General features: G+C 38.6%; 1 protein-coding gene across 1 annotated transcript in view; it reads right to left on the bottom strand.

The window, feature by feature from the left end:
• Positions 1-1110: 1110 nt before the first annotated feature.
• Positions 1111-18562, bottom strand: part of ttc33 (tetratricopeptide repeat domain 33) — a 40444-nt gene continuing 22992 nt past the window's right edge. The window contains exons 4-5 of the mRNA XM_072673824.1: positions 12724-12855; positions 1111-2986 (exon numbers count right to left, since the gene is read on the bottom strand). Coding sequence (XP_072529925.1) covers positions 2615-2986; positions 12724-12855 — 504 coding nt within the window. The 3' untranslated portion in view covers positions 1111-2614. The remainder of the gene's footprint in view (positions 2987-12723; positions 12856-18562) is intronic.

The raw sequence follows: 18562 nt of genomic DNA, 5'->3' as shown, positions 1-18562 counted from the left end.
GCTTGCTGAGCCCAGGTAGCGAACCCACAACCCTGTCATCAATAGCCAGGAGCTCTAACCGCTGAGCCACAACTGATGCCCAAACAAACAAACAAACAAAATTCAAACAAACCTCTTAAACTCCTGTAACAACTTGTGCGTTGGGTTATTAGGTGTAAATTACAAAGTATAAGGGGTTAAAAAAATATTTTTTTCAATCCAGTTCCAGAAAAGTGAACTGTATATATTATAGGACTTAAAGGTTCAGCTACTAACGTCTTGGAACCAAATGCCACAGGATGCGTTCAGAGGTCTTGTGGAGTTCAAGTCTAGAATGATCAGATCTGTTGTGGCAGCACAAGTGGGTCCTACTCCATATTAGGCATTAGGCATTAGGGATTAATGTTATGTCTGATATGTATATATAGTGTAAATGGAGTGGTAAAATGGTTCTTTGCCTGGTTAAATAGTTTTTCAAATACAAGGGGAACAACTTAGTTCTGTATAATAGAAAATAGTTCTGTATTAAGCACCAAAAAGGGTTCCACTACAATTAAGCTGCCTTTTGCTAATCACGTCCAAATGCTCTGAACACACTCTGATTTAGGGTCCGCTCGCATCTCTTCATGCTACAATATAACAAAAGTGCTTGACCCTAGGAGCCTAGGTACTGCCCTACAGTAGCTCTCCTCCATAAACCTCTTGCTAATACCATTAGCTTAATTTTACAGCACACAGAACCTACTAACACCGAAATCCAACACACTAAGATCAAGATTATGAAGCTCCAGTTGCTACTTGGCAAGGAGTCCTCAGCCTGTGTGTGTGTGTATATGTGTGTGTGTGTGTGTGTGCATGCGCCTTTATTCCCGCTCGGCCCTGGCAAGTCACCGTGTAGTACTTTAACAGCGCTGCCTTCCCATGTGGGGTCTCAAGTAAAATGGAAAGGCTCAAGTGCAGATTGGGAATAGCGACATTCCTGGTCAAATCTGCCTCATGAGAAGCAGGAGGTCCAAAAGCTGACGCAAAACAAAACAGACCACTGGTATGTCAGAAACAGACAGCTTCCAAGAGCAATCCTGAGCTCACTTTAAATCTTCATCCACTCTGAACGGCTGATTGAGCTCAGCATTAAACTTAATTTTAATACTTTATTAACACGTTAGGCGTAACACAACAATACACTACATACACTAAACTGCAATATGAGACATTTCCGGAGAACATTCAGTAACTGTAAACTTGAAATCATCTGCTAATGGTTAAATCATCTTATAATGGTTAAAAACAAAAGTTGAAAAGACGTCCAAAAACATACTGACTTCCAGCACCTAAACTGTTAAACTACGCAAACTGTGAATGCTTAGACTGTTCTATTCTGGAAATTTATAACAAAAAAAACAAAAAAAAGCTTTCGGGACAGATGCTTAGATCATATACTTCACTGGAAAGGGACCTAAAGGTATTAAACTTTTTGTATTGTTGTCCAAACAACCTGTGTTTTACCTTTGGTCATGTAAATTGCTCAATGAGCTTCAAATTTGAAGTCAGTCATGCTACCTTCCTAACAAATGGGCATGTAAATGTATGGGCACCCCATGTCAAAATTAAAGAGAAGGCAATAACAGGATGCAAAGCATTCGCAGACAGCAGTTTCCTCAAGTTCGTAATGTAATTAAGAAAGGGCAAGGTCAAGCTGAGGGTTTGGAAAACCAGGACAATTTTCTGGAACTGCTCGTAGGATTGCCAGAAAGGCAAATCAAAGCCTTTTCAAAGGAACATCTTTGGAAACAAGTCATGTGAACTGATGAAGTTAAAATAGAACTGTTTGGCCACAATGAGGAAAAAAAGGCTGGAAAATTTAATGAAAAGAACACCTGTCCAACTGTTAAGCATAGGGGTGGATCGATCATGCTTTGGGCTTGTGCTGCAGCCAGTGGCACTGAGAACAGAGGGAAGAGTGGATTCAAACAAATACAAGCAAAAAGTAAAAAGCTGATGATGAAAAGAGGATTGGCTTCTTCAGCAGGATAAACAAAAATCTGTAGATAGACCTCAAAAGAGCAGTGCAGCAAGATGGAAGAAGAACACCAAGAATCTCACAGAACTAGCAAGGAAAAAATGGGTTGATTATTAATGACTTAAGAATTAATTATAAAACTGCTGCAAAACAAACAAACAAAAAAAAAGACAAACAAAATACAAACTTTAATTATTCTAAAAAATATATTGAATATATTAAAGAAATGTGCAAAATGTTTAATGTTATACCTTTAGGAAATCAGGTCATCTCTTACTGTATTATTGGCCTCTATTGTTTTTATGTGGGAATGTGGGGGGTCAGTATATATATATATATTTTGCTGTTACTTGGCTGGTCATCTTTTCTACAGCTACACGTGGATGTCTTTTCAACTTTCTTTTTTAACATGGTTTAATGTGGTAAAGCGTGGTTTCAAAAGCAGTCATGTACTCGATTTCGACAATCAAATGTGTTTTTCACTTCAGAAAACAGACACAAAAAAAATGAAAACATGATCCAAATCCAAATCTACCCTCTATGAGGTAAAAAGTCCATGCAAGTGATTCTAAAACAATACATAAATATTGGAAAGAAAAGCATTCCAGTCTCTACTTAAACCACTCTTGCTTTCACTAAAACGCTCTTTGAAGAAGAGGCCGGTCTGTCATCATCCCCGATCGCCAAGTCGGTGGCAACGCCACGAGTGTCCACGACGACGGCCGTCCGCTGTAGGTTCTCGCATCTTTTCTGCCGCTCTGCTATTGCTGTGCAGGCAGCGATGACCTCGTCGCTCTCAAAGTCCTCGTAATCTTGCTGCAGTTCGGGGGCTTCATCCAAGAGCCTCTTAGCCTCTTCTTCATGGGCAGCTTTCCGCTGGGCGGCACGCTTCTGTTCCCGGAGGCGCAAGGCCCAGCTCAAGTCTTCCTCCCACAGGGGGCGGTCTAGTGGATGTAGATGCACTGCCACCTGGAAGGACCGCACCGCCTGGAACATACAAACAAAGAATTTGTAGTAAAAGAGAACTCCCACTTGATACATATGATGAGAATCAGGTCCAGACATTTGCTGCAACTGTCTCACACATCAAGCCTAGAGCTGGAGATTTTCCCATGTCTCACTACAGGAAATGCTTTGTGTAGTTCAGGCAAGTTGTGGTGCCAGTGTATGACATGTAAGAGGCACAGCATGACCCACCATGAGCCTCCAGGGATGGAAACTGGATTCAAGGTCCAGATTTAAAAACTTGGGCTCGATACTCTAGACATCTAGAGTTTTGTAGACTTCAGCCATCAAGTCATACAGATGGTTCAAGTGTACGCTGGCGGAAACGTTCCCCACACATTTTTAAAAATTCTTTGGAAACCGTGATTTCCCCAAAGTCAAGCGCAGAGGGAAAGTCAAAGGTTGGCTTTCTTTACTGCAATTAGAAGGAAAAAAACTAAGCTTGTACTATCTGACGATAAATAAAAACGGCCCCAGGAGTTGGAAGACTTCCACTACAAATGCACAGTTCCTATCAGTGACGCTGAGCCGACAGGCAATATTATTCTAATACCTGCTAGGCTTGTTGAACTTCTTGCTGGGAGACACTGGTCCTAAAACCTTGCCTAGCATGTGGCCTTGTCTCTTGAACCATTTGTGTTTTAAATAGCCAAAGACATTTGTTTAGAAATTCAGATTCTGTCTGGGAAATTCAACTTCTCTTCTTTGTTTAACTCTCAGGAGAGGTTCTGGCCTTCCAAGCAAGAGTAGGATCCTGGAAATATGTGAAATAATTTTCACACCCACACCAAACCAAACACTGGACAGTGAAAACATAGGAGTAATTCCATGACATGAAGGTGTAGGTCATGTTGAATATCACCAAGTTTTAGAAGAAATAACTTTTACATGTGGATCCTTGGACAACAGCAACCATAAATACGGGTAGTAATTAAATGTGTGCCTGTAATGTGTACTACACTTCCTCCACTTGTTGATCTATTTAGGTTTGCTGTTCCTGACACCTGAATCCTGCGTCAGCAAGCACGTCAATGACCATTTAACCGGAGCCATTTGTCTAATGTGCCCTTATCTCAGTTTTTGTAGGCCATTAATATCTAATTAGTTTATCCCTTCTTTCTAAACATAAGCAAAATTAGATGGAATACTATATAATGCATATAACGTACACCAAGATGTCATCTTTGTCAGTATGTTAGTAGAACCTCCAAACTCCCAGCTGAAGCTGGTCTTTCTGCTGTTAATACATTGCCATAATTTAGAGTCTACATCAATAAAATCTACCACCTCTTCTCAACCATGTTTCAACACCCACTAAAGTTGCTGACCACATCCTCTGTTCCCGCCTTTGATCTGCTCAGAGCAGATCTCTAAATCAAACTTATCCTGTCAGCACGACCCATTCCACTTTCTCAGTGATATCTAGTAGACACCTCTATCCCATATCTCATTCGATAAACATCTATGTAGCTTCCAATTCTCATACAGCTGTCCACAAAGCTGCTGATGTCAGCTCTCTTCTTAAAGAACATGGCATTAACCATCCCTCACCCGGTAAGACTCATCTGTCTCATGTTAGCCAAAGCTGATACATGTTAGAAACAATAGTTAAACATATTATATAGACAAAAGTATTGGGACACCTGCTCGTTTATGGTTTCTTCTCAAATCAATGGTATATATATCTATTTAAAAAAAATAATTATTTTGTTAGAGTAACTGTCTCTACTGTCCAGGGAAGGCTTTCTACTAGATTATAGAGCATTGCTGTGATAATTTGATTGCATCCTGTGACAAGAGTGTTAGTAAGATCAGAATGTTCCCTCATCCCAAACTGATCCTGAAAGTATTGGATGGAGCACAGCTCAATGCTGGGGGGCTTTATACTCCTCTAGTCCCTGCCAGTCGAATAGGAATTAGGTGCCAATAGTTTATCTGCTCCAGTACTTTACAGGTACTAGACACTGTGTGTGTGTGTGTGTGTTTGTGCATTTGTATGTGTGCATCAGCAATGGGTGCAACCTAAAATAGCTGAATGCAATCACTAGAAGGGGTGTCCGCAAACATTTGGACATATAGTATAGTATTTCAAGCCTTTCAGATCAGGTCTCTGCACAATGCACTAATGTGTTCAAATGAATTTTTACATTTTTTCCGGCCTCAATATATCCCTTAGAATTAAACAGGCTGCATTAGTTACTGTGCCTTTATGACCGATACATGTAAATAAGCTTTATTCTGATTGGCTGGCCAGTATTGTTCCTCAGTCAAAAAACACTCAAATATTTTTTGTATATTTATAACCCCAGGATAAATGAGTGAGGCTAAACTGCTGTGGACAGAATGAGTGGATATTTGTAAAGCTTAAAAGCTGTGCAAACATGAAACATTAATAACATAGAACAAGTATGGAGGCAGAACAATTTTGTCGAATGAACAATTAGTATCCTGTATCATGTAGGAACATTACAAAATTGCAGATCATCAGAAAGAAGCCATGTTAATAATGTGTCAATAATAACGAAAAGCATAGTATTACGTCTGTAAAACTGCTCAATTAAATAATACAGATATTAGCCATAATCACATTTTGAGGTAGATATGAAATCTCTATAAACATATAATTACAGTCTATATCTTTAAATAAGATTTATTTTTTGTATGTTTTTAATCACTTTAAGTTGCACCCATTACCGACGCAGATGTGCAAATGCCCACACACACAAAGCTGGTCTAGTCTCTGTAGAGAAGTACTGCAAACAGAATAGGACTCTCTGAGAGAAACCTTAACCTATTGGCACTATGCCTAATGCTAGGTGTGGGCTAGAGGAGTATGGAACTGGAGAGGGCAGTGGAACTGCGCCCTCTGGAAAGACAGTGCTCCATCCAATACGTTTGGGAAGGAGTGGAGAGTTGGGATCCAAACATCCTGACCTCACTAAACAACTCTTGTTGCTGACTGCAATCAAATTCTCACAGCAATGCTCCAGAATCTAGAAAAAAGTCTTCCCTGGACAGTCGAAGCGGTTACTCCAACAAAAGCAGGGTTTTTAAAAACTTAAAATTTTAATATTCTTGATTTCAGAAGAAACAATGAATGAGCAGGTGTCCCAATACTTTTACCCATATAGTATAATGTGAACTGCTTATATTGGTCCATTTATTATTATATTTTTTTTGTATAACTCAAGACACGGTACATCACCTCTTATGGAAATGAGTTGGGAAGTAATTTATCTTCGTGACTGGTAATGGCTCCTGAAGCTGAACATTCATTTTCCTTGTGCACTGTGGGCGATTTACTGGCTTATCACGTTGAGGGCATCCATCGTTAGCTGTGGAGCTGTCTACTATCCTCACCTCATGTCCATCACACTCTCTCACTCACTCACCAGTAATTGAGCCGCCTGCATTAGCGGGTGTTGCTTTCAGAGGCCACATCTGCCTTACACGATAACAACCTCATAACTGAATTTTACAGCGTGAAATTAATTAGATGGGAATGTTTCTGTGAAGGTTGATGAATGTAAATGAACCTTGATATTATTACACAATCAAAAAATATTGGGTCCCAATTTATAGTACACTTAGTACACTTTAACCTCCACTGGAGTATCAACAGCTGGTCAACTTTTTTTGTGCACAACATAAAATGGAGTTTAAAAAAAAAAATTATAATATTTGATAGAAATATTTGATATAAAATTAATTTTACTTTCAGCTGGAGGTGAAAGTTTCGGTCTTCACCTGGACCATTGGCTACATCTCTCAATAACATGTGTACAACTGTTCTTGTACAACTGTCTTGGAATCTGCAGTCCTTTAGAAATGGCTCAGAAAGACATTGCCATCTTATGTAATTCAACAATCATCATTTTCAGAAGTTAAAAGGGCTTGGCCTTGGCAAGTAAACGTTTTTGTACTTTTAGCATTACTGAATTTATAATCTATAAGGGTGTATGTATATTTGACCATATGTGTAAAGTTTTCATCCTGTGTTGATTAAAAAAAAAAGAGCTCACACAGCTTATTTACACAGCCCATACTGAGCGTTTTAACCTGGCCATGATTTTTAAATGAGGCACGACACAGGCCAGCCTATCACAACAGGAGCTTACATATAGAAACCCTAAAAGCACCATCGTCAAAGTATAGTGGTTGAAAAATGGGCATGTAAAACTCGAAGGATAAGTAAAATCCAACAAATGCAGGATATCTGGAAAGTCAAACTAAGCCACAGAGAGCAGCATATCTAAGACAGGATTAAGATACCCAGAAGAGGCCTAGGCATATTATAACACCATGATAAAAAAATGGGCTCTAATCAGCTTTAGACTGCATGGCTGAAGAAATATCTGTGCCTAGATCAGTGCTCCTCTGACACGTGATACATAAGAGACCAGATCTCAGTTACTATCTGCTGAGTGATGTGAAGGTATGCAAAGAAAACAGACATGAGAAAATTTATATTATCCCTTGACATTTTACCAGATATAAAGGTCACATATGGAACCATATTATGAAAGATGTTTCTCACAGTACTTCGACAAACATCTCACAAAATATAGCATAAATTACTGAATTCAGAACACACACACACACTGAACAAATACAAGTCAACTGCCTTCCAACAGCTCGCCTCACCACACAATTCCCATAAGCACAGAGGCATCTCTGACGTAAAACTAAACATTTATTTTACACGGATGGGCTCATGTCTTCAAATGGCTTAATAGCTCTCCTTTCAAAAAAGGAAGTTTCAGTTGGTTCTAAAGTCAAGCACATTTACAGCCATTCCCTTACCATGTCCAATACTAATGCATTTATACAAACCACTTGCTAAGTCACGAGACAAAAATGATAGAGAGACGAGAGAAAAAGATATAAAGTCCTGCCTGAAACAATGAAATAAACAATGCTGACCATTTACTGAGCCATTCCAGCTTCTTAATAGGCCAATACAATTCACATTACAACAGAAGGAGGGTTAGGATCTTGTCTAGAAACACTAGATCATGTATCACTCCTTAAGAGAGCAACACAATACAACAGGCAGAGCCAGCATGCGCTATAGCCAAGAGTCTGTCACTCGTCAAGCAGGGCAACGTTTAATGAGAAATAAAAAGGGTTTGATGGCTTTTAAAGCAATAGGTTTAGCAGAGAACAGGAAAAACATTTGTTCTGAAATCATGACAATGTTGACTCCTATTAGATCGCGGTAAGTCCAAGAAGCAGGCCTGTTCTTTTAAGAAGCCGCTGTTCATCTTTCCAAAGTGTTCTGACAGTAAATACTCTCCGATGATCTTTCCATGCTCTGCCCACAAACTTTCAAAGCAACTGTTGGAAGGTTTTGTAAGCTCTACAAACTGTTGGCCAAAATCACATTATTTCATCTAATAAGAAACTAGCACACAAGTAAGAGTACACACTTTATTGCTTGGTACCTAACTGCATTACCTACTAGCTGCTACCACTGCCTCCCATAGCTTGGTTAAAGTTTTTTTTAATGATTTGCTCCTAGTGGCGTAACAGATCACCAAACTCCTGGTTCAGATCGAATCATGGTTTCTGACTCATTTTCCAATCAGCAAGAAAGATGTGGGACAGTACTGCTTTGTTTAAATTAGTTATTTTTATTTTTGACATGGTCTGTCTGTTCACTTGTTTTAGTGAGTTTTATTTTGACATGTTCATGTGCGTCCCAAATTGTGGGAGTGGGCTATCAGATCACGGATTATCTGTGAATTCCTGTAAAACAGCGACCATATGTGACCAACAGTGGCATGCAACGTTGCAATGGTGATGGTGCTTTTGCCGTAAAAGCAGATAAACAGAGTCTCCTACAGAAAAGTTTCACAAATGAGAGCAAATTTGGTCTTGTGCCGGAAAGCAATAGCCTACACAGTGTTCTATTCAATTCTGAATTATTTCTCTAGCTAACTATTTCTCTTTCCTCAACAAATCAGCTTTACGGCAAATTAGACCAGAGCCTTTTTTAAGTTAAGTAAAGGCAAGAACTTGAGAGGAAACATAGGAAACTCAGGAAAACTCAAGACATCTACTGGTTTAAATGTAAACAATAAAGAAATATTATCATCAGGAATAATAACATCCTGCATTTTCTGGTACATATTCAGTGTATTCCATTCAATTTCAATTTCACTGTCTAATGTATTTTCCCTCACTGTCTGCCACTGCATTTCTTAGTCTAATCTGCATGTTACTATACATATTTTAGTAAAATATCTTCATAATGAAGAATGTGCTGATAAAAAAAGGCAATTGCTTCTAAATATTTCACTACTTATGAAAACCTGCATGGACTACAATTACAGGCATTCAACCTCTTTGTATCTGGAAAGAAAAAAAAAAAAAACAACAAAAACATCCGGTTTATATCAAAACTGCAGCCGTCAGCTCTCGTAAATGGAGTGTTCCACTGACTGCTGCGGTATGCTGGCACTGCCGCTGGCAGTGACCGATTTTCCATTGCTGCTCCACTGAAAATTAAGGAGCATCCGGTTTGCTGTCTTCAGTCATAATATAAATACAGAATAAGCACTTCAAATGGTTGAGTGATACCACAGAAAAAACACTTGGTTCCAAAAAGAACCATATTTGAGTTTAGGGAGCCTTTAAAGGTCTAAAGAATCTTCCCTTAATATAAAGATTTTTAACTATTAACTATAACTATTTAAAAGGTTCTTCCCACTCACCTCGATTTATCGAACCAAAAGTGGTTCTTTTCCAGCGTCAGTGTATTCTTAAGAGTATACTCAGTGACCAACAGAGAGAGACAAAACCAAGAGAAATCCTTATATCTCAAATAAAAGTCCACATACAAGCACACTGAGATGATTCAATGATTCAATTAGCTGCTTGCTGTAGCTGTAAAGAAGGGTGAGACAAAACCCTTCCAGTCCTGAGAATACCATGGTCTTCATCACCCTTTTCACAAGTATGCTATGGTCGTCTACGACAGTCCATGCAAAGAGAGTTCGTTCGTTTAGCACGTACATAACAGTGGTTTAAGAATGTCACACATTTGGTCAATGCTTTACGTCATTGACGTCAACATGACTGCTTGTATTTACTGGAACCGACTAATTTAAAGTAACATTTTAAAGAGATAAATTACATCTAAAGACAACCATGTGCCAACCGCAAAGTTGAAGATCCACCTTAATTGGTGCCGCGGTTCATTCCGGCACCCGTACCTTCTGCACCATTTATTGTAAAATGGCAAATTCCATAAAGAAGCTGACGCAGAAACAGAAACCAACTTCCGATACGTGGGTGCAGCCGTGTTTGTTTACAGTGTCATAAATCGCTGTGTTCTGGATTTGACAGCAGATGTTATACTATATCATGTGATGAGACTATTAAATTACCAGAAGCACTAAAGCACAACTGAGCCAGTATGTCAACAACTTGCGTCCATTATCACAGATAGCAGGTGTCATTGTGTTTTAGCAGTGTTTTATAAACACAGTGTATGTTGTGGGAAGACCGATTTGATGAACCAGCAGAAGTAAGAATGGTTTGTTACGTCACGTTCAAAGCCAGATGTTCCACAATGAATGCTCAAATTACACAGGTGGGGGGGATGGACTGTACCTGGGAAAGGGTCAAAGAACTTGCCTACCATAGTCCTGAACCCAACATCCTGATAGACCAGCCTGCCAGATCATTTATTGATTCTAATGAACATAGAGCCCTAATCTAGAGTGTCACTGTTTAACTTTTGCCTTTCCTTGCCTTGTTAACACTCAACACGCAAGTACTAGGTGCTGCCAGAACCTATAACATCAGATAGCATGCTTGCCATAGTTTGATAAAGTTAAATAATTAAATACACATATCCAGGGGTACAACAATTCAAATTAAACAACAGTATATGCACTTTTGGACTTTAGTGCACGAAAGTTATTTAAAACATCTTTCATGAGCTCAAGTTCACCCAACAAATGAACTAGAGGAGATTTATTGACTTGCAAACTTACAGGCCTACGAAATTCATGGAGAATAACTGCACATAATGACATTAATTAAAAATGAGATATAAAGGGGGGGGGGGGCAGTTTTATAAGGAGAATCACTGTTATCTTTTCTTTTTTTGACCATCAAGGAAATCAAGGCCAGAGTGCTGGCCACGTAGTAGTTTAAGTATTAGGTGCAGCCTGTGTGCAGCCAGAGTGGCGCAACTGTCTAAGTGTTTGCCCTTTTACTAAGAGGTAGTCAATTCACTCCCCTTCTACAGCCATCTGTAGAAGAGGGCATAACTGGCCGCCTGGAGCATTTCTATTGGTCCATTCATGATGACGTTTTGATACAACATAAGGAACAACTGACAAATTCAGATTATGTCCAAAAGTCAAAAAGCAGCAGAAATAGATATTACTGTACTGCCGCAGACAAACGCTCTATTAGCAGTGTGTTTGTGAATAAGCACTGCTTTCCTTCACTTCTTTCGCTGTAATGGATACTACCAGTTACCAACACCTCACAAAAACGTAAGGGGTGTGGATGTACGTGTGCAACATACACAGATGCTTAAATAGTTCTTCGAATGCATCTCAGACTTCCAATGATTTGTAAGGTTAGAACACACTAGGTAATTAAGAGCAAGATGCTACATTAATTGACTGCAGTTAAAAAACTTTGTTGTTCTGCTGGTGCCAAGAAATGAAGGGTTTTCTTTCCATACACGTCATAATGGAAATATTTTTACTGCCAAAAACAAGATCAACATAATTTGTATGCCTTATTGCCAAACCCCTTTCACACAAACACACACAGACAAACAGGTTGAAGCGTGCAACTTTGTGGTGTTCCCTATTACAAGTAATCTAACATGCCGCTGGGTCTGGGTGTGCTGAAATGGGCACTTTATCTCAAAAGCAATAACAGACAACTGGCAAGAGGAAGACTCTCAGTCTGCGCTTTCTGACTGACAGGTACATAGTGCCAACGGGGACAAGAGTGGATTAACAGTTTTATTACATCTTCTACAAGACTGAAGAAATGTAGACAGAAGAGAGGGAAGACAAAAAAGCCTTTACTTAAGGGCAATGTTTATAAAGACTACAAGACTTCTCTATTTAAGCCTTTAATTATGCTGAAATAAACCTTCATAGACACTTACAAAGTATCTGAATATCAGATTCCATAACATTAGCAGAGGTGAAATTACATACAATTTTTCATTTTTTCAGACAGCTGATGCCTGATAATGCCTGCTGGGATATACATGTTTATGGAAGTTCTTTCAAAGAGCTTACATAGGCCTCATGGGGCCTCGAAAATGCTAGGCTGTAGTACAGTTGTCCTGAAAACTCTAACCCTTCAGTTGAGAATCGTTGAGAGCAATCATTAGCATTGGGTGTTATTTTAAAAAAGGTTAATGAAATACTAAAAAGTTCAACAATATCAGTTGACATTTTTATTATGTCCAGCTAAGGCTGTCTGAAGGTCTGCCTGACCGTACTTCATACACTGCATGTTGACGATTATTATTGCGAAAGATTATTGTTTTAGGGAAGTCTCAAACGATCTGAAGGGCAGCTGGCGTTTTCAAATGTGAAAAATATGAAGCAACAATATAATTATACAATTTGTGGCAGCATAGCCTTAATGAATAGGAATCACAGCCAATGCAATGACTATTTCACACTCATTATTATGTGGTTTTTAACTGTGGAATTAAGAGTTTTACTCACCAGCTCCACCTCCCCAAGGCTCAGCTGGGCTCGCCCCAAAGTCTGCCACGCCTCCCACCAGCTTGGGCGAAGTTTGACCGCCATCTCTGCTGACTGCACTGCAGGGAACACCTCTTGAAGGGTGCTCAGCACCTAGAAGTTTACAGTGAATGATCCTAGAATGAACCACCTTGTATACATTGAGAACAGTAATTTGTCCTTAATGGTAATCGATGTACATTTTTTCATGTTTCATTTAGTCTGCATATAGAGTAAATGATTATATTGTAGTTCCATTGTATTATAGTAACTGTTCTGTGATGCCTGTTAGTTCATGTCTAGGATTACCTTAAATGGGTCATCTGGGGGAATATTATTGTTATATTTGTATGATATTTTTACCAATACATAATTTTTTTTCCACACTACTACAGTTTATCTTTTCAAACCGGCCTTGGACATAACATACTTACTTCAGTATCCTTGCTCATGCAGGATCAGCTCGTCTGTTTTACGTTTAAGTATCTGCTCATATGACCTCATGCATTAAATACATACAAAAAAAATAGCAATTTGAAAGAGCAATATATACTTGTATAACTAACATGCCCCTTACAAGTGCTACACTCTATCTAGACACCTTCATTGCTATATCTCAATTAAACTATCAAAATATCAATATTAAACTATATAAAGAGCCTCCATTAAAAAAAAAAAAAAAAAATATATATATATATATATATATATATATATATATATATATATATATATATATATATATATATATATATATATATATATATATATACACAATAAGTTGATCTTTTTTTTCAAGTTAAAGACTGCAGTCTGTATTTCCATGCATTTAAAAAAAATATTTTACCATATAGGACACCTGAAGGACACCTTCAGACATGGGCTTTTACACTTTCACACGCTATTTATCACATCTAGAAACAAAGCAACATGTTGAGCTCCTATAATTGCCCCTTGTTTGCGGAGTTAATCTTTTGTTCTGGTCTTCTAGGTCTTATTCTGACATTCTATACAAGGAAATGACATACATGTATGCAGATGTAAGAAATTAATAGTCTTGAACTGCAACAAAAGCATAGCACCTTGATGAATAGTGCCAAGACTTTCCTTTTATCTTTAAAACTATGTAACTTCATCAAAAAACGTCCATGTTCATCACCACCAGCATGTAACAGACTGGTTTGTATTCATGCTTACTTTATAGAAACACGGTTTACAGGAACAATGAACTTTATAAAAGACAAAAGCCCCAATGAGGCACTCTGTAAAAGGGAATGCATAATAACCATGGAAACATCATACATAATGAATATGGAAAACCCTTTGTTTATGGTTGCTTCAAAAGAAAAAGGTTTATATAGTACCAAATAGGGTTCCACCATCATTACAAATCAAATAACCCTTTGTTATCAATACACTATATGATCAAGTCTGCAGACAACCCTTCCAAAGAATTCATATAGCTACTTTAAGTTAAATTCCATTGCTGACACAGGGTGAAGACAACCCAACCTCCAGACTTCACTATCACTCTTTGAATGTTAATAAATCCTCACAGCAAAATTCCAAAATCTAGTAGAGAGCCTTCCTTGGACAGTAGAGACAGTAACTCCAACAAAAAGCAGCATAAACTATAATACCTTTGATTTCGGAAAAAACAATGAATGATCAGGTGTCCCAAAACATTGGTCCATAAAGTGTATATAGAATCTATTCTGCTTATAGTAAAAGGTATTAAGAAAAGAGAGAGAGAGAGAAAGAAAAGAAAAAAAAAGAAACACATGACCTAAAGGTTACAGAAGTGGACTTTGGGTCAAAAGGTCAGCAGTTTGATCCCCTGGACTGGCAGGAAGAGAGGGTCAGCGGGAGTGAAGGAAGTGGGCTTCTTCCTCTTCAACATTCATGGGTGAGGTGCCCTTAAACAAAGGCACTTAACCTCCAAACTGCTCTCTGGGTGCTCACATTGTGTGTATGTGTGCTCACAGTCACATACAGGTTAAGCGCAAAGACTTTCACTGCACTGCTGTGCAATTACAATTACATTGTGACTTTTCAATTACTAAGCATTTTGTAAAGAAGCCTGAAGGTCAATGTAGGTCCAGTGAAATATACAAAACCACATTGCAGGACATCCTGTTCTCTGGCTTTGGACATGATCTCATTCATAAATTTGGTTTTACCATAAATTTTTTAAACATGTGGTAAATGTGAAGAGATTTATAATGGGCTTATTTATACTTAAGAATTCCACTCTGCTTTGGAATAGTTATCTGGAATCCATTCATTTTAAAAAAGTCATCCTTCTTGCCACACTGGACTTTAACACTCTGCACTGAACTGTTACTTGCAGAGACAGTTCTAGCACATTTAATAACAACTTAGAGTTATGGGCACTGTGCCAGGACCATCATATTTTGTTGTCTAGCAGAAAGGCTTAATTTGTTCGACCTTGTTTCTGTAAACAAAACAAAAGAAGAGCTCCATTTTAACTGATAAATGCAGTGAGGTTAGCAGCCAAAACAAAACTTCTAATTCTAACTCTACATTCCACCTTTAATAGTGCTGCAGCAGAACATAACTGCTGTATCATTTAAGGTGAAACAGAAACACTCCAGTAACAATTTCATTTTCAGCCTTGTTTTAGCCTCTAACTGGTAACGTCACCACACTTATCAGTCCAAATAAAGCTCTTTTGTGTTTTGTTCACTGAACCAGGATAGATTTTTTTTCTCCAAGGACCGGAAGTGGATCAGGCTTTAAAAGATCATACCTGATCCATTAAAAATGTCTGAATCAGCCCTCAACCCCAAGTCACTGGATCAGTTTGGGACATCCCTAATTATCAAACTCGGTCACTCATTAATCCAATCAGTTAGTATCGGTCAAGATGTCAAGATCAGGAGGTCCTTTGAAAACAGAACACTTTAACATGAATATTTCTTTTCTGCCAACTATCGCATCTCTCATCATGGCCTACTGTCTATTTATTTTACCATAGGAAGTGATCAAAGCCAGTGCTTCTAACACACACACACAGTTAAAAATATGCTACAGTTTCTCACTTTACTCTGCACAAACCTTCTAAGTCTTATTGATGTGTTTGTTTGCTTTTGTATATTGTTGCTAATTAGCTAAGCCATGACCTGGCAAAAGTGCTAAGCAGTTTAATAACACTGGACTTTGGAGCTTGGCTTCCAGTTAAGCTACATGAAACACTCATTGATCATCATCAATTGCTATGGGCTTATTTACTCAAGAGTTACTGATCACTCAAAGCACAACTCGAACTGAAACAGGTCCCTTTGGAATACAATCAGATTTCCCCTTGTTTCTTTCCCCTATAAATTGGATTTGAATGTTTTTATATCATAGACACATTTATATCATATAAATGTGTCTAATTTAAGTGTAAACTAAACACTCAGAATGAACAATTCTGCAAATGTTACCGAAGAGAACTGAAATAGTGTAGTTTTCAGGACTGCGGCGTTTAATCAGATTCTGATAGCGCCCTATAGCTTCCATTTCTTCTGTTTTAAATACAGTATTGCACAAAAAAAACATTTATTTTTTTACACATGTATTTAAGTGATACTGGGATTCTTGTTAGTGGGGGAATGAACTAAATTGGGAATAAAATTAGCAAAATTGGGAAATTTAAAAAATGTCTTGGAGGATTTGCAGCCTCTATTCAGCTTCCATCCATTTTGGGAGACTTGCTTAGAAATTGCAGCATTTCTTAAACCCAAACAGTTTCAATTACGTCAAGGACTAGGGTGTCTAGGGTGCTCAGTCCATTGTTCTGAGGACAGCCGCAGTCTTTATCATCTCTACACCTTTCCAGACTAACCCTGTTCTCACAGTAGAAGAACGGACAGAAACTTACTGTGGTCTTTTAGATCTAAAGCGAGAGCGGAGCTTAATTTTCTCCTCTCTCAAAGACAAAACCTTTAAGAGTTTTGTATCTGATGGAGGCAGATCTGATAATCTAGGTCTTGCTAGGTTGTTAGAAATCCCTGTTTTCTTTGAATCTTTAAGCACTTAAATGTACCGTTTTTTGATTCCGGTTAAAAGGTTTGGTACTGTTGGTACGGAGAACTGATTCTAGCTCAGCGCTAAAGAGCAGTCTATCTGTAACCACTACTGATGCTAATGGCTATTACCTTCCAATATTCTGTCACAGCACAGTTTGCGCTCTAGCGCAAAAACTGCTTAGAAGCTACTTAAAGCCATGCTAACACTAGCCACAGTTTCAGTAGACACCTTCTGCCACCATAGCCAGACACTGTTAGTGTTCGGATGACCATGTCCAATAAGGGTAATGGCGGGGAGATCTTCTGAAAAGAGATGAGGTGAAAAAGAGAGGGAGACTGAGAAGGACGGACGACCGAGAAGGACACAGAAAAGGTTATTCGTAATCCTTGCTTACGTCAAACACTGCTCCTCATGGATTAGTAAGGGCATGGCTAGAGAAAGCCAGCTCACTATCATGTTACAAACGAGGGGAACACTGACCCTGACTGGTCAAGGCTACTGTTGGCTGCAGCTTCTTATTGGCATTCTCAATCATCTTTCAGTGCTGCTGAATAACCCATATGGTGGCTCTGTAATAGGCTACTCTGTCTGTAGAACAATTTCAGGATAATATTACCAGAGGTAGACCAAATTGAACACTCAATTCTTATGCTACTGACCTTGAAATTTCATCAAAATGTATGAGAGGGCAGAATGAAAGTAATACATGCGAAACACCCAGTTTGTAATAAGGATGGGAAATATGGCAATATGACATAATGACAATAGATGCAACTTTTATGAAGCCTACTTTTTGTGGTGGGATTTGAGAAGGTTGGGAGAAGGAACAAACAATACACCAACAAAACAGGAGGGGCACATTGGTGAAATACTACAAACAATTCTTCCTGAGGTTAGTCATAAACCTTGACACCAGTAGATCACAAATAACCGCAGATAATGTAATAAACAAACATCGCAAGACACTAAGATTAGCCCATTGGCTGAATGGCTATGTCAGTAACGTTTCAGTTGCATTTCAGTGAAAAGGAAAAGCACATAAGTCCTTTGATCACCTCCCACTTTGTAGACAGTTGTTGTCTTAAGGCTTAGTATGGACACTAGAGCTGAACCAAACTTGCCACAATGGGTGTATCCCAATTGCGCACTACACACCAATATTGTAAGGTATACACTATATACTAGTCTTAATAGTGTGGGTTTGGCAGGTTAGTACACATAATATTAACCTGAAAGTGTTGAAGCTTTGCTGATGCAACATCAGTCATTGCAAGCTACGACTCTGACAGTTTACACTTCTCCTGGTACCATTGAGAAGCTCCTCCCTTTCCGTTTCACACTGCATTGTGAGATGATGTCCATCAAAACCATACACAAGTATGCATTGTGGATTAATTGGCCTCTGCCCACTCTAAACCACTCACACCAACCTCTTATTCACCCTCTTATCTTAGGTTGTCTTTGCAAAGTCTTCAAACAGGATTTGCTGTTTTTCGCTGTACCTGTCTGTCTGTTATTTGACCTATCTGTAACAGCTGTAATGATATTTAGGGCTCTAGGCTAACAACAGGAACAGTCCCCCACTTCAGAACCATCAGTATATTTGATTGTTGCCCTTGTCTTAAGGATACAGAAATCTTAATCAATGTCAGGGTCACCCTTATCAGGAGTGTATGTACAGTCTGCTGAGCCTGTGGAACAGCACAGAGCTAGTGGAGCTTTACTACTAGAACTAGGGTATTAATGCCAAAACTCAGTTTCAATGAAATAAATATATAAAGAACTAGAG

The sequence above is a fragment of the Salminus brasiliensis genome, chromosome 1 (genome assembly GCF_030463535.1).
Source record: "Salminus brasiliensis chromosome 1, fSalBra1.hap2, whole genome shotgun sequence".
NCBI classification, from domain to species: Eukaryota; Metazoa; Chordata; class Actinopteri; order Characiformes; family Bryconidae; genus Salminus; species Salminus brasiliensis.
Note: the sequence above shows the minus strand (reverse complement) of the source record. Positions and strands in the feature narration are given on the sequence as shown.